The sequence below is a fragment of the Onychomys torridus genome, chromosome 2, assembly GCF_903995425.1.
Source record: "Onychomys torridus chromosome 2, mOncTor1.1, whole genome shotgun sequence".
Taxonomy (NCBI): Eukaryota; Metazoa; Chordata; class Mammalia; order Rodentia; family Cricetidae; genus Onychomys; species Onychomys torridus.
The window spans coordinates 149,713,043-149,736,442 of NC_050444.1; the positions used below are offsets into that span (position 1 = coordinate 149,713,043).

The window sequence follows — 23,400 nt, forward strand, 5'->3', positions numbered from 1 at the left end:
AGGTGTGTTCTTTCTCCTGAGAGGTTGAAGGGGCAGATTACACCGGATCAGGAAGGCACTGGGAGTGGTGGACAAGAGCCTAGCTCGGATCTCAGGGCGGGGATCCCCTTTACTGCCACCCCACCCAAAACTCAGTTCTCACTCATTTACACTAAAGATGTGAGTTACCTACAGCCTGGAGATGAGCCTGGAACCGGTCTCCAGGAGGCAGGTCACATGGCCGGAAGAAGCCTGGATTCGAATCCTGCCCTTTCTGCTCATGGGTCGGCTGACACTGAGCACATGTAAACTGGTATGCCATGTCATGTTCATTGCATACTCAGTGTGTATCAGCTGTGGGAACAATGAATAACAAGGCGAAGACATGCTGTGGCTGAACCCTGCGTTCATTGTATCCTCTACTCCTTTTGCCCACCCTAGGAGGGGAGGCACCCTCATTCCACCTGGGAAAGAAGAGGAGACTGGGGTCCATGGAGATGGAGCTATTTACCTAAGGCAGAGAACAAAGACAGGATTCAACCCCAGGCGGTCTGCGCCTCTGGACACTAGCCTGGTTTCCCACAAAGCCCTAACCAGAACAACACCCCTTTCCTTTCCACCAGAGCTTACATGGTAGTAGAGGCACAGTAGATGGAGGCACATGGGAGCAGCATGAGCTAGGCATGATGGTACATGCCTTTATCCCAGCAGAGGCACACAGATCTCTTGGGAGTCTGAGAGCAGCCTGGTGTGTATGGTGAGTTCCAGGCCATCCAGGGCTACAGAGTAAAACTCTATCTCAAAAAAAAAAAAAAAAAAAAAAAAAAAAAGCCAGGCAGTGGTGGTGCACACCTGTAATCCCAGCACTTGGGAGGTAGAGGCAGGCAGGTCTCTGTGAGTTCGAGGCCAGTCTGGTCTACAGAGCTAGTCCAGGCAAGGCTCCAAGCTACAGAGAAACTCTGTCTCAAAAAACAAACAAACAAACAAAAGAAACAAGCATCACCGTGGACGGCTCTCAGAGGTGTAAAGCAGTCACAGTGCTTAGCTAGCCTACAGCAAGCATCAGGTAAGCTGGCACATGTCTGCAATTCTAGCATTCAGGAGGGAGGTGGGTCAGGAGTCTGAGGTTATCCATGGCTACACAGTTAAGTCTGAGTCTATATAAAACGCTGCCTCATGATAAACAAACAAATAAATAAACAAGGGAGCTAGCTTGCTGTCAAGCCTGATTACCTGAGTTCAATCCTTGCCACCCACGTGGGAAAGGAGAGAGCCAACTCCTGAGAGTTGTCCTCTGACCTCATGATTCAGTGTTATGCACATGTACACATGTGTGTGAGTACACACACACAAAAATTGTAAATTTAAAAAAAATAAAATTAAAGGGGCTGGAGAGATGGCTTGGTGGGTAAGGAGCATTTGTTCTTGCAGAGATCCTGGGTTCAATTCCCAACAGCTACATGGTAGCTCACAACCATCTGTAACTCTATTTCTAGGGGATCGGATACCCTTCCCTGACTTCCAAGAGTACCCAGCTCTTCATTCACACGGTACAGAGATATACATGCAGGCAAAACATCCATACACATTAAAAACAAACAAAAAGCAGACTCATACCCCAAACCTAGCATACTAAAAGTGCTGGATAGGAAAAAAGCAAGATAAATGATAGAGATGTGGGATGTGGAGTGAGAGGTGAGGGAGGCAGCTGGTGACTAGTTTTAAACACGGTGGCCAGGATAAGCATTATGGTTACATTTGAAACATTTGAGTTAGGCAAAACTCAAAATCAAACAAAAACCAGAAGGAAGCAGTCAGGGAGAAGCTAATCTGGAGAAAGCGAATTCCTGGCTGGGGAAGAGGCCAGTTCTAAGGTCTTGAGTCTGGAGTGTGTGCCTAGTGGGTTCTAGAGACAGACATTGAGGAAGTCAGTGACTAGAGCAGAGACAGGCGATGAAGGAGAGAGGGGCGGAGGTGAGGGGAGCAGCAGTCAGAGGAAGGTCTGTCTCAAAACAGAGGAAAAGCAAGCAAACAAAACTAAGCCAGAAAGAGCCAGCACAGAGATCCAGGAAGGAAATGAAGGAGGAGAGAATCACAGAGGCTGAAGGTGTCAGCCTGAAGCAGAGTCCTAAGCAGCTGCTGGGGCCACTTAGGATCTGGTCTGGGGAAGAGGCCACAGGCGCCGGGTTGGACTGTGAAGGTACCAAGAAACAATCCCTGAGAGAGCCCAAGGAGATGGATAAGGACGCCGGCGCAGTGGGAAGGGCCCCCAGCCACAGGTGGGATTAAGAAATCTGGCACAAAACAAAACAAAACCATAACAAAAACCTGAGCTGTTCTGTGTTCCTGAGATGAGGGTGACCCTCTCCCGTTCCTACTTCAACATACTCTAGGTTATGGCACGATCCCAATCACATAAATTACTTTTAAAAACCAGAGAGGCAATTGATTCAATAGCACATAGCTGGCAGAGATCTCAAATGGCCTGGTGGCACAGACCTTGCCTTTAACCTCAGCACGCACGAATAGGAAGAAGCAAACCACCCAGAGAGCAGGAGCACCGTAGGCGGGGCACAGAGATAGGGGCGGGGCTGGAGGCTGCAGGGCCGCGGGGGCGGGGCCGGCGAGGCAAGCTGCGGGCTGGCGTCCAGCAGGCCTTGGGGGCGGAGCTAAGAAGTAAGGGAAGTGGATTGGGGGCGGGGCCTGAGAGTCGAGAGCCGGATCCCGGGAAAGCTCTTCCCCCACTGCAGGTCATGGAGGCGGGGCTGAGTGGGGCCGCTGCGGGGCTGGGGCGTGGCCAGGGAGTTAGGGGCGCGGCTGGGTGTGGCCGGAGAGTTAGGGGAGCGCGATGGGGGCGTGGCCATGGAGTTTGGCAAGGCACTGGGGGTTGGCCAAGGAGTTAGACTAGGGAGCCGGGGGCGTGGCCAGGGAGTTAGATGAGCGTGTCAGGGGCGTGGCCGAAGAGAAAGACTAGTGGACGGGGCGTGACCGGGAAGTTAGGGGCGGGGCGGGCCAGGGGGCAGGGCGTGAGGAGGCCAGGACAGGGACGCTGCGGGTAGTGGAGGCAGGCCCTGCGTGGTGCAGCCAGCCCAGCGCGGTTAAGTGCAGCGTTCCCCGCGCCTGGCTCAGGCAGCCCCGGCGTCTCCGCCCCGCGCCCGCCATGCCCGAGCAGCTCAGTGTCGCGGAGTTCCTGGCCGTCACCGCGGAGGACCTCAGCTCCCCAGCCGGGGCAGCAGCCTTCGCCACCAAGATGCCCCGGTGCCGGGGGGCGGCTCTGGCACGGGAGGAGGTGAGGGGCCGAGGCGGGAGGGGGCTCACGTCAGTTCGGGGCCTGGCTTTGACCTTTGCAGGAGTGCTTGGAGCTATGAAGGCTCTTTGCGGCGCTCCAGAAACGCGCCTCTACTAGATCTGTGGGAACCTAGTTCATCTCAAACATCTGCGTCCTCACGGTGGAGCCAGGAAGAGGGACTTTGTGGGTGATTTGGGGGTCACCTCGATAAAGACTCCTACATGTCGGGGCACATCTCTGAAATACTTTGGGCGACCTGCCCATCATATGTGTATTTGCTCAGTGGCTTACAGCTTTGTGTTTTCGTCTTTGGAGCCCCACAAATATGCAACCCCCTACGTCACTCCCTTTCTGAGAAGCAGGCTCAGTCCTGAATCTACTACCTCTCCCGGGCTTCAGGAGAGAAGAGACCCCCCCCCCTCCTCCTGGCCGCTGGTTCTGAGACTTGGCTCGCTTTGTGGAATGAATGTGAATGGGAAGGCGCCAGGAGCCGGGGTTCACCTTGGCTGTCGCGGACAAGTTTACAGACTCCTCTCCCCACCCCTCTCTTGTGTTTCCAGGCAAAGTGTCCCAGGCCCTTTCTTTCGCCCTTGTAGGCTGCCCCACCCCATTCCCATGCTCACTGGAATTAATTCCTCTTCTCTGAAGCTGGAGCAGACAGCCTGTGGTCTCGGCCAGAGGAGGATAATGTGACCCCAGCCCCATCCTTTTTCAGAGGATGCCCCAAATTGGGGTGGGATTTTGGACTTCAGCAGTACCCTGGCCTCCCACCCTTCACCATAAGTGTGCCCTACTGTGTGGCAGATACAACGCTACACAGAAATACTCAGAGCTGAGGTCTTAGGAGATCTCACTTCTTCCTCTCCCCTGACTGGCAGGCCCTCTGTCTGGACTCTTTCCTCCTTGATAAGGAAGACAGAGACTTGTACAGAGACCATCAATTTCCAGTGATGCTAACTTGAGTTCAGACCCTGGCCTTGCAGTTTGCAAGATGGGTGGGCCTGGTCACATGACCTGACCTGTAAAGTGGGGATAATTGTTTACCTCATAGAGCTGTGAGATCATGGAAGCAATGTGTGCAAAGATGGGAACATTGCTGTCAAGGTAATTGACAGATCTCTTTAGACAGCCATCTCTTGGATCTTCGTTTCTGTGCACATAGTAGGAGTACTTCTTGTTTTTTGTTGCTGTTTAAGACTGTCTAGCTAGGGGTTGGGGATTTAGCTCAGTGGTAGAGTGCTTGCCTAGCAAGCGCAAGGACCTGGGTTCGGTCCTCAGCTCCAGAAAGAAAGAAAAAGAAAAAAGGACTGTCTATATGGCCTAAGCTGGCCTCAAACTTGGGGTCCTCCCACCTTGGCCTTTCCAAAGCTGGTGTTAGAGGGGTGCACACCACACCTGGACCAGGAGTCCATGTGTTTATGAAGATAAGAAACAGTGAGGCTAGGAAGGCTTGAGCAGAAGCCCTAGTTTAGAGTCTACTCACAAATGTGGGTATCTCACTGGCTGCTTCGAGGGAAATGCTACCCCATAGCCTTAGCCTTGTCCTCAGAGTGCCTCCTGCGGGTAGGCTCAGAGCCTCCGCATTCCAGGATATCTTTAGGGATGTTACCTGTCATCCTCTTCTCCAGGTTGTCCATTAGATTGTTGAGTCAGAGGAGAAGGGGCTGCTCTGACTGTATGTGCCTGTGCAGCTGACCTCACCTGGTTTTTAAGCACTTTGTGTTGGGAGACGAAATGAGTCTAGAAACCCAGTGGGCTCTGGTAGGGGCTCAGATTTGCCCCAGGGCAGGCCAGGCAAAAGCCAGCCTTTTGAACCTTCGCATCCATGCACTTACTTTGAACCTTCTTCGCATCCATGCACTTACTTTGAACCTTCGCACCCATGCACTTACAAGCTTTTTCTTTTCAACAGAAAGGCCTGGGTTCCCCAAGCCCAGCTTTTCTTTTCAGCATCCCAGTGTCCCAAAAGTTAAGTCTGACATTTGAATTAGATTGTGCTAGAGCTTTCTGGTTGGTTTTGTGGTCACAGCACTCTATTATTATACTGTGCTTACATGCAGTTTTGATACTGGGTTTTTCCCTTCCTCCAGTACTGGGCATGACTAACCTAACTCTAGGATTCCGTCTCTACTTGCTTCCCAAATCAAGGCTTCCAGGTCTAGGTGGTTTCCTGGAAGTAACTAGGGACTCTGTCCTGGGATTTGCAGGCCTTTTTTGGTCAACCTTACTGGGAAGGACCCTGGGTCAATCAAGATAGTGCAGGCTGGGGTACCCTGTGAGAGAGCAGTCAGCTAGAATCCCTCTCATTTCAATGGAGAAACAAGCTGGGCAGTGGTGGCACACACCTTTAATCCCAGCACTTGGGAGGCAGAGGCAGGTGGATCTCTGTGAGTTCGAGGCCAGCATGGTCTATAGAGCGAGTTCCAGGATAGCCAGGACTGTTACACAGAGAAACCCTGACTCAAAAAAAAAAAAGATGGAGAAGGAGATACATGAGGGCAAGACACTGCCTGAGCTCTCAGAGCAAGGGCGGTGTTAGTGGAGGGGGGGTGCAGTTGGCATTTCTCCCTCATTGTCCTGACCTCTGGTCCTGTTCTCTTTCTTGCAACACTGGCCTGTCTCTAGGACTTCTCTAAACCTCAATTATTTCATCTTGAAACCGAGTCTCCTAATTCCTCCCTCCTTAACCTCACTGGATTTAGAGGTTGGTTGTTTTTCATTGGGAATCTCTGTACAACACGGGGGAGTATTGAAATAACCCCTGCATCAGACAGCCCCTTCCGCCCTGCCCCCCCCCCCCCCCCAGCCATCATCCCATTGACATTCACAGGGAAGGTAAAACAGTTGCCGCGTGTGACATGGCAGGTCTGGCTGGCGGCCGTGCTTTGTACGGTTCTCTGTGCCATTTCTGTGCTGGGCACTGAGGACATCGTGATCCTTCTTTAGTTTGCTGATTGGAAGAGGTCATGCAGCACATCTTAGGGTAACAAGTAAGAGCTGTCCTGAGTGTCCAGCAAAAGACACGGTGTTGTCAGGAACAGCTGGGGTGAGCCAGTGAGGACCAGTGCAACACGGGGACCTTCCTGGAGGAAGTTCAACTTCCAGGCAGAAGACTAGATGAACCCGGTTTAGTGGAGAACACAAGGGAGTGAATTCAGAGACTGGGTGGAAGAAGGCATCTCAAGAAGTCAGGAGACCATTTTGACCTGTGCTCTGCAAGAGGCGGTCTTGGTGGACACGTGCACACTCCCAGTGTTTATCTTCAGAGCCGATGGATGGGGGAAGGGTCATGGTTAGGAGAATGTTTACCTAAAATCTATATCATGTCTTACAGTGCATAGTTGAAGTTCTGATGGAGTCAAAATGACCTTTTCCTTAGTGTGTGTGTGTCTGTGTATTGATTTGGAGACAGGGTCTAGCCCAGGCTAGCCTGAAATTCATAATCCCCGTCTCTGACTACTGAATGCTGGTATCACAGGTATGCACCACCAACCCTGCACCCAGTGATTTTGGTTTTCTGAAAGAATTTTCTTTTCATTCTTTTTAAAAATTTTTTTATTATTAAGAAATTTTCTGTTCATTTTACATTCCAACCACAGGTGTCCCCCTCTTACCTCCTCCTATTCCCCAGTCCCGTCCCCCCCCACACAACCCACCTTGTTTCTTTTTTTTTATTTTTATTTTTCAATTGAGGCAGGGCTTTGCTATGTAGCTCCAGGCTGGCCTCAAATTCTGCCTCAGCCTCCTGAATGCTACAATTATAGCCTCATCTGGCTAAGGATCTCATTCTCTCAAGTTTAAATATTCTTAGGGTAGGGATACAGCTCAGTGTCTTAGGTCCAATCCCCAAAAGCAAAATGACAGCATAACCAGTATTAGTATCTCACAATTGTCCTCATGATGAGTCTCTTTGTTTTAGTGTAAAAATTATGTAGGCCAGGCATGGTGGCACACGTCTTTAGTCCCAGCCCTGGGGAAGCAGAGGTAGGTCTATCTCTGTGAGTTCAAGGCCAGCCTGGTCTACAGAGTGAGTTCCAGGACAGCCAGGGTGACATAGAGGGACTTGTCTCAAAATACAAAACAAAAAAATTCTGTGATCTTGGAGAATGTAGAAAATATGAACCCTCTCAAGCCTGTGTCTGTGGAAAGAAAACTTGTCTTAAAGAATTAGAGGGCTGGAGAGGATCTCTGTGAGTTCGAGGCCAGCCTGGGCTACAGAGTGAGTTCCAGGAAAGGCGCAAAGCTACACAGAGAAACCCTATCTCAAAAACCAAAGAATTAGAGGTGCACATTGAAGTCGGAAAGTGGCCATGTGGCCTGGGAGGATTCAGGGGCTCAGGCAGCCGCTTCATACACCTCCCCCACCCACTCCTCCTACCCGATTATCTTCTGCTCCCTTCTCATTGCATAGGCCCCAGAGCACAGCTTCAGTCCCCACGGTCACGTGACCTCACTGGTCCAGTGTCTAAAGGTAACCCAGCCAGTCTCTCATGTCCCACTTCCAAGTTCCTGGCAGCCCAGCCCAGCTTCTGGACTGATGACAGAAGCTGGGTCTCCACCCCTCGTTCAACAGAGGTCACAGAGGGATAGATGCAGGCAGGGTAAACATGGCCACAGTTCTACCCTGGGGGAGGAGGGCACTTCTTAAAGAAGGAGGACAGGGTCCATGAAGCGTCCCTCTATTTGATGGAGTCTGGCTTCTGGGGAGAGGCCCATGCTGCCAGGTGCCTCCTTGTTTAGAGCAGTTACACATTATCCCGTTGGAACACTAAGGGATGCTTGGCATCTCAAAGGGCCTTGAACGCAAATTAGACATTTGGACTTTTTGCTGGGCATTGGGGATTAAAAACCCAATCATGTTGACCAAGGATAAGATGAGGCAGCCTTGCCAAAGGTCTCACAATGGCACTGCATTCCCAGCTGTGTAGTGGGTGCTGGGAAAATCCATCTCTCAGCAGTCGCTGCCCTATGGACAGTCTCTTCCGGAGAAGTGAGCCGGGGGAGAGATGAGCAAATTCAACAGCAATTGCATATGGTAGCAGGTGGCAGGAAGTTCATCCCCTTGTCCAGGCCTTCCTAAGGCTGGGCCCTGGGTCACCTCTCTTCCTGCTCTCTTTTTCTCCAGACTGTCTAGCCCATGGCTTAGTTACCTCGGGGCTCTCAGTGACTCACCCAGCCCAGACTCTCATGTCCAGTGGTTTGCAGAGGTTTTGCTTAGACCACACTCACGACTCCTCAGGCCAGCTGCCAGGTTCTGTTGCACAAGTTGGGAGACTCATGTACTCTCCACCAAGGGCCATGAGTTTTACCTGTGTGTGTCTGCGGTCCGCCTGCTTTTCCTTATTGCTTCCTGGGCCACACCTGTCAGCTCTCCCTAGACCAGTGCAGTGACCTCCAGCTGGTCTGGCTGCTCAGCTTTCTTGTATTTCCCACAGATAAAACTTTTGTTTATTTATTTATTTTGGTTTTTCAAGACATAATTTCTCTGTGTAGCTCTGGCTGTCCTAGAACCAGCTCTGTAGACCAGGCTAGCCTCAAACTTGCAGAGATCACTTACCTCTACCTATCCAGTGCTGGGATTAAAGGCCTGCACCACAATTGCCCAGTTAAAATTTATGTTTATTGCGTAACTATTTCATTAACATCTTGTTTCTTTTCTTTCTTTTTTTGTTTGGTTTTTGGGTTTGTTTTTTTTTTTTTTTGAGACAGGGTTTCTCTGGCTGTCCTGGAACTTGCTTGTAGACCAGGCTGGCCTTGAACTCACAAAGATCTGCCTGCCTCTGCCTCCCAAGTGCTAGGATTAAAGATGCCACCATCATCGGCAACATCTGGTTTCTTTATAGAATATATTTTCTCTTCCTTGAGATAGACTCTTAAGTTTGGTATTATATTCCCACCAGTTTTACATTTTCGGTGTGGCCAGCAATTAAATTTAGGGTGTCATGTGTACTGAACACGTCCTCTGCTGTGAGCTACCCACCCAGCCCCTTGTCATAGCACTTCAGTCGGTACCTAGAAAGTATCAGTTGAGTAACATAAATAAAACATAAAAACTAAAAAGAGAATAATGGGCTGGGGTTGTTCCAGTTAGAGGGAGCAGCTCCAGCAAAGGCCCTCTGGCAGCAAAGAACCTGGATTGTCTGTGATACTGAAAAGAGGTCAAGGGGAGAGAAGCCTAGTGTGGGGTCATAGCATTCCGGAGGAGTTAGGATAGACAGGCAGGTCACATGGAAGCTTGTAGGCAATGCCAGTAACTTTTGTTTTGCTGTGGTGTGTGTGTGTGTGTGTGTGTGTGTGTGTGTGTGTGTGTGTGTGTGTCTATTATTGTTGTTACCCTCATTACTCATTATTGTTATTTTGAGACAGGATCTCATTTATGTAGCTCTGGTTCTCGAACTCACAGAGATCCGATTGCCTTGGCCTCCCGAGTACTGGGACTAAAGTCATGTGCCACCATGTCTGACTTGCTTTGCTTTTTTGAGACAAGGCTTTACTTACTTTTAGTACTCATGGGGCAGAGACCATAAGACCATAACTTTTGAGGCCAACCTGTTCTACATAGCTAGTTAAGAGGCCAGCCTCGACTACAGAATCAGACCCTGCCTCAACAAAACAAGGCACACAGAGAACTATTTCAACAAGTTAGGGGTCTAGGGAGAGTGCTTAGTAGGTAAAGTGCTCGCTGCCCAAGCATGGGGACCTGAATTTAGATTCCCCAGGGCCTGCATAAAAAGCTAGGCCTGCCAGTGCACACCTGTAATCCCAAGGCTGGAGAGGGGGGCAGGAGAGTCCCTGGGATTTGCTGGACAGCCAGTCTATTGAATTAGCCCCAGGGTCAGTGTGAGAGACCCTGTCTCAAAAACTAAGGTGGGGAAGCCGGGCAGTGGTGGCACACACCTTTAGTCCCAGCATTCCCTAGAGGCATTGGTGGGCTGATCTCTGAGTTCGAGGCCAGCCTGGTTGCAGAGTGAGTTCCAGACAGCAAAAACCAAAATAAAAAAATAAGGTGGAGAGTGATTGAAGAAGACACCCAGTGCCAACCTTTGGCCCATATACACAGGCGCGCGCGCGCACACACACACACACACACACACACACACACACACACACACACACCAGGCCCAAACAGTGGGATATGGTAGGTGTGTCTTAGGCATCTTACTGGGAAGCCCTAGCAACACCCACCTGGGCTGTTAACAGAATAGGAACTCACGTGAAGGAAAACTCAGTCTAGTTCCCAGAAGTGCCCAGAGCTGGAGAACTGGGCCTGAGCAGCAGGCAGAGATCAGCCAAAAGACATACAGAGCTGGGTTGGCAGGACACTGCGCCATGCAGTAAATGCCACAGCTTGAGGTGTCACTGTCCCTGGGACACTGTCACTACTGTTGCTTATCAGCCCTGCGAATGGACTTTTCGTGCTCTGTTGTTCTGGCTCAGACCCACAGTGAGAGCCTCTTATTAACTGAGCCTAGGTGCAGGGGAACCTGGAAAAGCAAGAACTCAGTCTCTTTGCCTTTTATGAGACATGGCCTGCTAAGACTTGTGTCATGATGTCAGATGTCCTTGGCACGGGCTAACTAGTGTGTAGGGTGTCTGGGAGTCTATAACCCAGTACTCCCAAAGTCCCTGAATCTGTGCATCTCATTTACATCCATCCTAGTGGTGGAAATGGATGAGATCACCTCTAGGAGAGGAATGCAGGAGCCCAGGCCATTGCTCTGGGAAGGTGAAGTCTGGAGAGAGAGTGGAAGAAGCCAGTGAAGGAGACTGAAAAGGAGCTTCTAAGGAAGTAGAGAGGGACCTGGAGACTGCAGGACCTGAGAGCTGGGAGAATGTTTGGAGGCGGGAGCGGTGGCCAGCTGTCAGGGTGCCTCTGAAGCTAAATAAGCAGACAGCGAAACCACCAATGGTTTTGGCACTGCGGAGGTCAGTGGCAAGTGTGTGAACAGGGTTGGTGTCATGTTCTCCTGTGTGCTGGAGAGATGTGCACAGGTTATAGGAGATTTGTCTGCTACTTTGAAGAGAATGAAGAGAGGTGAATGAGAACTGGGGATCTGGGAGCCCAGCCCTGCCCCTCCTACCCTCCCACCTCTGCACCTCTGTCTGGGGTGAGAGGGTCGGCCTCAGCCTGGTCTCCACGTCTGTCCTGCATACTTCGGCCTTGAGTGTATATTTTCCTTGGCTGATGCCAGCTGTTTCTGGTCATTGGAGTGACAAGGTAGATCTGGGAAGAGAAACTGAAACTTTGGAAGGAAGAAACACCCTCAAAGGCAGTTTGAGCATCTAGTTGTTGTTGTTGTTTTTTTTTTTTTTTTTTTTTTTGGTTTTTCGAGACAGGGTTTCTCTGTGTAGCTTTGTGCCTTTCCTGGAACTCACTTTGGAGACCAGGCTGGCCTCGAACTCACAGAGATCCACCTGCCTCTGCCTCCCAAGTGCTGGGATTAAAGGTGTGCACCGCCACCGCCACCGCTGCTGCCGCCGCCGCCGCTGCCGCCGCCGCCGCCACCACCACCCGGTGAGCATCTAGTTTTGTTGTTTTTTTAACTGTAGCATGTGTGTGTGATGTGTGTGAGGGTGGTGAGTAGGGTGGTGGGTGGCTGTGGCATATGTTGTTGTGGATCTGTGAATGTGTGTGTTGGTGAACTTGGACATGTGCGTGTGGGAGGCCAGAGCTAACCTCAGATGTCTTTGCTTAACTGCTCTTGCCCTTTGTATTTTGAGATAGGGTCTCTCCTTGCTGCCTGGCCAGTGACCTCCAGGGATTTGCCTGTCCCTACCTCACAGAAGTACTGTGAGCCGGGCTATTTATGTGAGTGCCAGGGATCTGAACTCAGGTCCTCATGCTTGTCCAGCAAGTGCCTTACTGACTGAGCTGTCTCCCCAGGCCTTGCTATTTATTCTCCTGAGACAGCATTTCCTGTAGCTCAGGCTAGCCTTGAGCTTGCTATGTGCCTGACGATGACTTTGAACTCCCCATCTTCCTGCGGGACTGCAAAATGTTCCATCCAGTTTGTACAGTGTTAGGGATTGAACCCAGGGCTTCACGCATGCTAGCCTCTACCACCTGAGCTACATCCCCAGTCTTCAATCACTTAGGTTTTAGGCAGATTAAGTACCTTAAGAGGCCCGATGTTTCCAGGAGAGCATACAGGTTTGTCAGGCTCCCGGGCTGGCCCCAGGAATGTCATTTCAACCTCTCCAGCCACTGATCGGGTAGCTGAAGGTTCCTCCATTCTTGTTCTAGACCTTACACGAGTTTAAAGAACCTCGAATACTGTGGGCTCCACCTTGACCCTATGGAATCAGAGTCTTTCAGGGGCAAGGCCTGAGCAGGAGCCGCTTGGAAATTCTCCAGGTGGCTGAGCAGTTAATATGAAAGTGATTAGAAAGCTTTGAAGGCCCACTAGAGGTCAATGACCCATTAACCATAGTCACAGAACCCCCGTGGGCACAAAGGCTATTTCTGAGGTCCTAGAGGTGACCAGACAAGGGCTCCATCTGGTAGGAAAGGACTCCGTCCTTGAAAGCACGATCAACCTATGGCCCACGTATCCATTTGCAATCAGTAAGTGAGGTCAGACAGACCTGGCTTTGAATTACTATTGGCTGTATGACCCCAGATAATAGTTTAACCTTTCAGAATCCAGTTCCCCATGTCTAAGTCAGAGAGCATGCTAACACAATTCTTTGCTAGGGTTTCATCACAGACCTGGCACATAACAGACACTGAAGTGTGTCTGCAACAGGGAAGAGGCAGCTGCTTGGAGTGAATATGAGTGAAGAGTCCGTGCAGCCCTGGGGCCGGGTCGGAAAGGGCTCTGCGCTTTAGACAGTGAAGTGTGGAACCTGTGTGTTTGCTTTTTACCATCTTTTTATTAGGATTTTTGAGACAGGGTCTTCATTTGTAGCCCAGGCTGACCTTGGACTTGCAGTGATCTGCTTGCTTTGGCCTCTCAGGTGCAGGGATTATAGGTATGCACTGCCAGGCCTGGAGCCTTTGTCTGTTTATTTAAGACAAGAGTTTCTCTGTATAGCTCTGGCTGTCCCGGAATTTGCTTTGTAGGCCAGGCTGGCCTTGAACTCACAGAGCTCCACCTGTCTGCCTCCTGAGTGCTGGGATCAAAGGTGTGTGCCTCTCTGGAGCCTGGTTTTAAAGGAGGCAGGATCTTCCTTTGCTCTCCCATCTACCTGTTCCTGAAGCAAGCATTTGTTACTAACCTGCCCCAGAGGCTCAGGCCTGGCTGCGTATTACAGTCTCCTGTGATGCCATTAGGTAGTTTTATTTAAAGTGGTGATAAAATTTACATTACCTAAAATTTCCCACTTTAAACTTTTCCCTCCCCCGCTTCTTTGTTCTCTTCCTCTCTCTCCCTCCTGCTGAGAATTGAACTCAGGGCCTTGCACACTCTTTGCACTAGTACTTTACCACTGAGCTACATCTCCACTGAAAAAATCATGTATTTGGGGGATAGAGAGATGGTTTGGGGTTAAGACAGTGTACTGCAGCTGGGCATGGTGGTATACACTGTTAATCCCAGCACTCGGGAGGCAGAGGCAGGAGGATCTCTGTGAGTTCGAGGCCAGCCTGGTCTACAGAGCGAGATCCAGGGCAGCGCCAAAGCTAAAGAGAAACCCTGTCTCGAAAAACCAAAACAAAATAAATAAAATAAAATGGGGATACAGCCTAATGGTAGAGTGTTTGCCTAGCATATGAGGTCCTCATTCAACCTCCAGCACCATACATAATAAAGAATGAATGAATAAATATGCGTTTAAAATTGTGTGTGTGTGTGTGTGTGTGTGTGTGTGTGTGTGTGTCCCTGAGTGTGAGTATGTGCATATGAATGCAGCTGTTGGCAAGTAGTGAGACCGATGATGTGAGTGCTGGGAACCAAAGGAGGGCTCCTCTGGAAGAGCAGTACATTTTCTCTCTCTCTCTCTCTCTGTTTTGTTTTGTTTTTGGAGACAGGGTTTCTCTGTGCAACAATCCTAGCTGTCCTGGATCTCACTCTGTAGACCAGGCTGGCCTTGAATTCACAGAGATCTGCCTGGCTCTGCCTCCCGAGTGCTGGGATTAAAGGCTTGCGCCACCACCGCCTGGCCAGCATTGCATTTTTAAAGTCTGTCCCTTTGCCTAGCTTAGCATATGGAGCAAGAAGTGTTTTCCACAGACTCACTTGGGTGATTTCCCATGGAAGGAACCTACCAGGGCATCGAGGGATAAGGTAGCAGGCAGGATTGCCAGGTAGCATACAGGATGGCCTTGCAATATCTGGGCCGTACTTCAACCCCTAAGTTGTTTATCAGTTGTCTGAAATGTAAATCCAGCTGGGTGTTGTGTATTTATTTTTCTAAATCTGGCTACTCTGCCAGCAGGAAGTGGCAGAGCCAGGATTTGCACCTGGGAAGCTGGCCCAGAGCTGAGCTTCCTACCTCTGCTGGTGATGCCTGGCTCCTCATGCTGTCCCCAGGGTCCTTGAGGTCATAGGCCTCAAGGGAGGTGCCAGTGTTTGTTTATTGGTTTGTTTAGTTTTGTTTGGCACTCTGGGTAGTTCTCCTGGGAAGCCTGGGGATATTGAAAAAGCAGCTACGGGACAATGACAGCTATTAGGAGACCCTTCCTATGCACAGCACCCCAAGGCAGCCACTTAAATGCTGAAGGGGTTCAGTGCTCTATCTCACTTGATAACAGGAAATGGAGGTTCAGAGATGTTAAGTCACTTGCTTCACACCACACAGCTAAGAGGACTGGACCCCAAACTTGGACATCATACTATGACAATTGGAGTTCTTAATCCCTGCTGCCTTTCTGTGTTCCTGTGGGGCCTTGATAACAGTAATTAACTGACTAATTAATTCAATCACTCATTCATCCCATAGGTATTAATGGATACCCCTGTGGTGGGTGATGCATATATGAAAGTAATGAAGGGCTAGAAAGATGGCTTCGTGGGTAAGAGCATTGGCTGCACAGGCATGAGACCTGAGTTCAAATCCCAGCAGCTGAGCGTGGTCACGCCAGTGCCTGCCATCCCAGCACTGCAGGAATCAGAGATGGACAGACTTACTGGCTGCCAGCCCAGCTCCAGGTTCAGTGAGGGACCCTGTCTCAAAGGAATACGGCAGAGAGTGACGGAACAGGGCATCTGATGCCCTTCCCTGGCCTCCACCTATGGACACACGTAGGAGGCACTCCCTCCCCTCTGCTTCCAGTCTCGCCCCCAAGGTCATGTGTATGGCACACAGGACGGTAAGGGCTAGGATAAAAGCCTACAGCTGGCACTGGTGATGAAAGCCAGGGCAGGTCAGTTTTGCAGTGGTGGGGGTTGGGGCGACCCTCATGCTGAGTCAGGAGAGATGATTGTTTCCAGAAGGAAGAAGAGTCCTCCAGGCAGAAGGAGCAGCTGAGGTGACTGGATACAGCTCAGCATGGTCAAGATTGCCAAGTGCTCCGTAGCTGGTGCCAGAGGGGCTCATGATGAAGAGTGGGGAGGGGGGGGGTTTGTCCTGGCTACCAGTCGAGGCCAGAGGGCGCCAGGCTCCAGATCTCTTACTTTTCTGTCCAGCAGGCCAGGCTCTCTCCCTCGCCTGGGTGGAATCCAGGGCTCACAGCCAGGGGTCGGCTGGGAATCTTCGGGAATCTTCGGCTATCGGTCCAGCAAAGTTCTTGCTCTCTTAGCTCATCACTGCCGAGAAGTCTCCTGAGGAAAATCCCAGCCAGGAAATTTGGGGTTTATGGAGGCCTCCATGTGGGGGAGGGTGTGGCTCCTTTCCTGTAGCCCCTCTTCCTCTCCACCTCCAACTACCCCTCAAGGGGCAGTGAGGGACTGAGCTGGCCCGGCTGGCCTGCTTCCCAGGCTAGGAACCATCTGCAGAGGCCCCACCTGGGGTCTATGGGGGCACAGGGCAGGCTTGGGCTCCATCCTCACAGGAAGGAAAGCCGCTAAAGTCCTGAAATAATAAATGGCAGAGCCAGCAGGCGCCTTCCCTGTCACCGCCCAGTTTCTTCATTCCAGATGAGGGGCTCTGAAGAGGGAGGCCCAGGCATGGGGGAGCCGGGGCAAAGCCGCCCTACTGGCCAGGCCTGGATCTTATAGGGCTGTGTGAGGTAGAGGGTTGAACTCTGCTCTCCTCAAGTACCTCTGACTGCTCAGCAGGACATGCAGGCCCAGGACACAGGGACACTGGGTGAAGTCACTGGTGGACTTGTGGTCCTGAGGCTGACCAGGCTGGAGCAGCCTTGCAGGGCATCGTGAACTCAGCTCTGAGTGCCAAGCATCCCTTGGAATGGGCCTAACAACTCACATCTGTCAGATCTAAACTGCAGATGAGGGAACTGAGGTTTAGAAGGAGAAGGAGCTTTCTCTGGGTACACAGAGGGGGCAGGCCAAAAACTCAGTACCTCACCCCCTCCAGCCTCGGGTCCAAGTCACTTGGTCATGCAGCTTTGAACGTGTGCATGGGAGGCTGGTCCCTCTGTGTTCCTGGGTTGCCTCTGAAGACATCCCTGTTAGAGGAGTTGGCACTCTTGAGAAAAGATGATTGGGAAATCCGGTGTGGGGGTCTGGTGACACATGCTGATAATCCCAGAATGTGAAAGGCTGAGGCAGGAGGATTGCTATGAGTGTGAAGCCAGTCTGGGCTATAGAGTATGACTCCAGAGAGAGAGAGAGAGAGAGAGAGAGAGAGAGAGAGAGAGAGAGAGAGAAAGAGAGAGAGAGAGAGAAGAGGAGAGGAGAGGGGAGGGCTAGAGAAAAGGCCTACTAGGGTCTTTTCCTCAAATGTATGAAGCCCTGGGTTCACTCTGGAGGTAAAGGCAGGGGGGTCAGAAGTTCAAGGTCATCCCTAAGCTATAAAAGATTCCCCCTCCCAAAAGAAAAAAAAAAGAGATGGAAGGAAGAAGAGAAAAAGATGACAGGGCTCCTTCCTACCCCTTGGGTTTGTATCATGGTTTGCTGGGGCAGGGAAGTGAGAGACCTTGAACCTGGTTGCCCAGCCTCCCTGGCCTGCCTCCCTCCTCCCTCCGTGAAATGAGGAGACTAATCACTACCTACAGGGTATGCTTGATAGAGTGAGGCACCGCAGAGCCACTGCCCCAAAGCCACAGCCCTCAAGTGGGCCACTGGGCCATTTTACAGGGTGCCGGCTCTCCAGCTAGTGTGGAATCTGTGTCCTTCCTCTTGGGTCATGAGCTCCAGGCCAGAGCTGGCTGTACCGTCACCATGTCTCTTACCTGGGCATTAGCTGCAGCTGCCCTCGAGAGCCAAACTTTTTTACCCCAAGACCTTGTTCAGACCCTCTAGGTGCTCCATGATTTGTAGGGTAAAACCCAGGGGATTGTTAAAGCCTGGCCCCTGGAATCTGCCTGCCTGGCTAAGCATCTAGGTTCCAGGCCTTCTTTAGGCACATGCCATAACTTCCAGCCGTCCAGTTTCCTCATCTATAAAACCTGCATTTGGTGAAAGGACTCCACAGGAAATACAGCGTGGGCCTGGTGCTGGGAATAAAGCCTGGCATGCAGCGATGGACAGACATGTCCACTCACTGCCGTTCACCCTTCCAGGGGTCTTCACTGTGCAACCAGAGGCTTAACTCAGGTGCCTGACCCTCCATAGAGTCCTCTCTTGCTTTGCTCAGCCTGTGGCTCCTCATCTTAGGATCTGAAGATGCATCCCTTCTCCTAGGTGGGTCCAGGACTGCTCTGTGCCCTGGCCCTGGGTTTGCCAAGCATCCTCAGCCCTTAGCAGGCACCTCCTCACTGGTGTGCTGTCTTGACCTAAGCTGTGAGTACTGAGACAGGACAGAGCCTCATCCTCCATCCCCCACACCCAGAGGATGGCAGGAACTCACCATGACTGTGGTGCCCCCAGGTCAGTCTTCCAGGGGCCCGCAGTCAACTCTTGGTGGTGGAGCTGAGCTGGGGTTACCCCAGAAGTATGAGGCTGGCAACATTTCTAGGCCCAGCCTTACCCTCTCTGTTCCTGTACCAGCCACCCAGGCCGGGGCTCTCTAGGCTCTAAGCTTCTCTTGGGATGTGCTGGATGAGGAGCAAAATTAGTGCCCAACATGGACAGCACAGCTCACTTGTAGATGAGTTCCTTCGTCATTGAGAAGGGAGTGGTTGAGACTTCCAGTCTTTTTCTTTCTTTCTTTCTTTCTTTTTTTTTCCACTGCTGGAGCTGAGGATGGAACCCAGGGCCTTGTGCTTGCTAGGCAAGCGCTCTACCACTGAGCTAAATCCCCAACTCCGAGACTGCCATTCTTATTGGGTGGCGGGAGCTGGCAGCCCAGAGGGACTACATACAGACTGGTGTGAGAGTCACCGCGCCTGAGAAGGGTTAGGCCAGGCCAGGAGCAGTCTCCTGTCTCTACCTTGCACTCCCTGACTGACCGCCTCTGTCCCTCCTTGTCTCCCCTGGGACCCTCCCACCAGGCCTGGCCCCAGAATCTCCCAGTCTCATTCTCTCTTACTGAAGGCTGAAAGGGGCCAGCTCACTGTACAGCTCTGAAGTCGCTGAGCGAGTTTCAGGTTACTCTATGTATGAGCAGTGCTCAGCTCTGCTCTCCCTGAGAGCTCTTTTGTCTCCTTTATTTGCTTGGTAAAGAATCTTGGGCCTACTCACTCTTAGCCTACTGGTTTCAACAAGTGTCTTTTTCTTTCACCTTACAGCCCCCAATTTTTCCTTTTTAAAATTTATTTTTAGTGCGCTTGTGTTTTGCCTGCATGTATGTCTATATGAAGGTGTCAGATCCTCTAGAATTGGAGCCACAGACAGCCGTGAGCTGCCATGTGGGTGGGTGCTGGGAATTGAACCGGGGACCTTTGGAAGAGCAGTGCTCTTAACCACCGAGCCATCTCTCCAGCCCCCAACTCTGTAGCACGAATCCTAAAAGTTCTTATTAATAAAATCAAACCTGAAGCTAGTTAGTGGGGTGAATGCTGGAAGATCGGAGAAGCAGAACACAGCTCCCTCACCTCGCCAGTTCCTCAGCTGATCCTGTTTCCTCAGACCGGAAGCCTCTGAGTCCTCATCCAAATGGATCTCGGCTGGACTGCTTGCTCAAAAGCCTAAACGCTTAACCAGCTCTAGTTCCTGGTTTTCACACCTTATATACCTTTCTGCTTTCTGCCTTTGCTTCCTTGGATTAAAGGAGTGAGTCACCATGTCTGGCTGTTTCCAGTGTGGCTTTGAACTCACAGAGATCCGAATGGATCTCTGCCTCCCAAGTGATAGGATCAAAGGCGTGAGTTCCACCACTGCCTGGCCTCTATGTCTGCCTAGTTCCTGTTCTGTCCTCTGAGCCCAGATAAGTTTATTAGGATGCACAATGTATCACCACCCAACTTTTACTTTTTTTTTTTTTTTTTTTTTTTTGTCGAGACAGGGTTTCTTTGTGCAGTTTTGGTACCTGTCCTGGATCTTGCTCTGTCTCCCGAGTGCTGGGATAAAAGGCCTGCACCACCGCCGCCTGGCCCAACTTTTACTTTTTATGGGAAACTTAAAACATTGACAGAAACATTAAGCTGGCCAACTCCATCCACCCCTTGCTATTCCTCCCTGGTCCACACCACCTGCCTGCCCCTTCTCTCTCTAGACAGGGTCTCATATGTAGCCCTGGCTAGCCTGGAGCTTGCTATGTAGACCATGCTGCCTCTGCTTCATGAGGGCCGAAATCAAAGGCATGTGCCACCATGCCTGGCTCCAACTCTTATTTATTTTGATTTGCCTTCTATTTTCTTTGGTTTGTTTTTCTTGAGACAGGATCTCATGTAGCCCAGGCTAGCCTCAAATTCACTACATACTAGACAATGGCTTTGGATTCCTGCTCCGACTGCCTCTACCTTTAAGTACTGGCAGTGCAGATGTTACCATGTTGGGATCACTCATCTTATTTTGAAACAAGTCCCATCTTATCATTTCATCCTTCAGTAGTGGGGTATGCCTCTCTAAGCAGTAAGAATGCTGTTTGTGTAACTATGTTACCATCATTGTCCCCCAAACTTTAACAATATCCCAATATCCCTGAATCATCAATTACTCCATGTTGTCCTAAGACCTTTTATTTTTATGTGTGTGGATGTGGATGAGTGAACACGCCCTTATGATGGTGTGCACACGTGTGTGGAGGTTGGATGTGTGTGTGGAGGTTGGAAGATAACCTTGGGTGTTGGTCCTCAAGTGTCTTCCTTTTATTGGAGGCATTGGCCTGGAACTTCACCGTGTAGACTGGCTAGCTGGCTATCAGAGTTCAGGGATCCATCTTTACCTCCCATCTCACCACCCCAGATTACAGGCATGCACTACCATACCCAGCTTTCATTAAATTTTTTAAATGGCATATAATGTGTTAGATACCATTATAATTTATATATATATATATAAATTAAAAACAACTCTATATGATACCATTATAATTTTTTTTTTCCAGAGCTGAGGACTGAACCCAGGGCCTTGTGCTTGCTAGGCAAGCACTCTACCACTGAGCTAAATCCCCAACCCCAAATTTTTTGTTTTTTCAGACAGTCTCTCACTATGTAGCTCTGGCTGTTCTAGAACTTACCATGTAGACCAGGCTGGCATCAAACTCACAGAGATTCTCCTGCCTCTGCCTCCCAAGTGCTGGGATTAAAGACATACACCTCTTCACCTGGCTTCCATTATGTTTTTGGTTTTTTTTTTTTAAAGAAGACTGGAACCTAGTCTTTATTTACAGGACACTTCAGGATACGAAATTCCACACAGAAATAAGGAACTCAGGACAGTTTTATATAGTATGTACAGTTCACAACTGTTCAAGTATAGTTTCTTTGTAAAAAGTGCTACAATAACAAACCACATTTAAAAAGAGTTCTTAGTAGAGAAACAGTAAGACAAATTTATGAAGAACACAGCACATAGCTAGCAACTTTGTGCCTCAGCTGGACATTAGAAGTTAAAGGTCCCGGGATCCCCATCCTGAACTTGGAAGGCAAAGCCTTCAGAGGTAGTTTCTGGTACCACATTCTGATCTTCCTCTTCCTCCAATGAGAAGTATTTCTCAATCAAGCTTAAGGAGGCCTTGTCTACAGACTCATTTTCATGGCTCTGTAGTGCTTCAGTTTTGTCCAAGCCTCCACACTCTTCAATCATTATACTGAGTGTCTGTCTCACCTAGTTTCTCAGCAGCCTGAAAGATATTAGAAATGGCATCAAGAAAAACCAAAATAATTTTGGTATCTTTTGCACTTAAGAGGTTCATCAAAGGTTCTATTATGCCACAATGAACAAGATATACAATCTGTTCAACAGTCCCACCACTGGTGTAGTTGGTTACAGCCCACACAGCTTCCTTCTGTGTCTTAAAGTCTGCCTTAGAGAGGACACCAACAAGAAATGGGACTAAGCCATGATTCACAACTTGCTGTATCTGGTCCTGGCGTCCAGCTGTGATGTTTGACATTGTCCACGTGGCCTCCTTCTGAATATTAGTTCTGGGGTTTGTGAGCAGGCTCCTGCATCTATCACAATCTGAGTCTGTTCATCAGTTCCAGTGACAATACTCCCTATGGCTCTTAGTGCAGGAGTCACAATGGCAATTCAACAGCTCCTAAAAGCTTCACAAGTTGGGGCACAACTCCTGTCTTCACCACCATTTCAATGTGCTCGTTTGGACCATCGGTCAGGTAGGAAATAGCCCAGCAGGAATCTGCTAATGCTTCTGGATCATTGTGATGCAGGAGACAAACTAAAGTCGGAAGAATCTGCTCAACGGCATCTAAGGGGGGTGCGCGATTCTTGTCCCAACAGAGGTTTGAAAGTGTCCAGGTAAGATTACGTAAGTAACCAACCACATGCCAAGGAAGACAGGTCAGGAATCACAAGAAGTGCCAACAATTGGTCAACCGCACCAAACTTGATAACCAAGTCCCGGAAAACAGAACCATCACCTGCAATGTTTCCAAGAGCCCATACAGCTTGCTCGCTGATGTGAGCATGGGGAGATGCCAGGAGAGAAATGAATGCTGGGATAGCGCCTCCATCCACCACAGCCTTGGTCTGTTCAGATGTTCCAGAAGCAATGTTAGTAAGCGCCCAAGCAGATTCAAACTGAATGGGATGACAATCAGTTTTGCCCAAGAAGGAAACAAATTTTGGGATCAAACCAGCCCAGATGTTGTTGTCTATAGGAGGCTGTTTCTCCCTAGAAAGCAGTTTCCGAGCAGCTTGAGTAGCTTGGAGCTGGCTTTCCAAATTGTTGCTGTTTATGCCTTTAACAATGTCCTCAACAGACCAATTGACAGTGCCCTGGTTGTTACTGTTTTCCTGCAGTGGAGAAGTAGCATCATCAGGAAATGAGCTGACGTTTCTCCTCTTCAGCATCTGGTCATCTTTCTTGGCTTTCCTCAGCTCCACATTAACTTCTATCTGACCGGCGCCGCATTTCAGTGCTGTCTTTTCCTTTGTTCTTGAATCTGTTGAGCCGGGAGCTGGTGAGTTAGTGTTCTCATTGGTGGACATGGCTGCAGGAATAAGCTGCACAGCGGTTCAGGCTTCCAGGAAAGGCGGAGCGGGGGCTCTTAGGCTGCGGGGTCGGCGGCCCTCGAAACATTCAGTGCGCTTCAGCCCTCTGACTCTGTGCCCCATTATGACATTTTTAAACAAAGTGTGCTTTTGTGGTCCCCCTACCCTAACCCACCCCCACCCACTCACACTCAGCTTTTTACATGGGTTCTGTGTAGCACGAATCTTAAAAGGTCTTATTAATAAAAACAAACCCAGAGTCAGGTATTGGGTTAAAGCTGGAAGACCAGAGAAGCAGAACAAGCCACAGCTTCCTCACCTCGCCAGTTCCTCAGCTGATTCTATTTCCTCATACTGGAAGCCTCTGTGTCTTCATCCAAATGGATCTCAGCTGAACTGTGCTGCTCAAAAGCCTAAAAGCTTAACCAGGCTATAGCTCCTTCACGCCTTAAATACCTTTCTGCCTCTTGCCATCACTTCCTGGGATTAAAGGCGTGAGTCACCCTGCTTGGCTGTTTCCAGTGTGGCCTTGAACTCACAGAGATCCAGGCAGATCTCTGCCTCTGGAATGCTGGGATTAAAGGCATGTGCTACCATTGCCTATCCTCTATGTTTAATATTGTGGCTGTT

General features: G+C 50.1%; 1 protein-coding gene and 1 pseudogene across 1 annotated transcript in view; one reads left to right on the forward strand and one right to left on the reverse strand.

The window, feature by feature from the left end:
• Positions 1–2,979: 2,979 nt before the first annotated feature.
• The window catches only part of Asap3 (ArfGAP with SH3 domain, ankyrin repeat and PH domain 3), a 48,947-nt gene continuing 28,526 nt past the window's right edge, over positions 2,980–23,400 (forward strand). Inside the window, exon 1 of the mRNA XM_036178901.1 lies at positions 2,980–3,268. Within this exon, the coding sequence (XP_036034794.1) occupies positions 3,140–3,268 (129 nt within the window). The 5' untranslated portion in view covers positions 2,980–3,139. The remainder of the gene's footprint in view (positions 3,269–23,400) is intronic.
• LOC118578176 lies at positions 21,023–22,767 on the reverse strand (annotated as a pseudogene).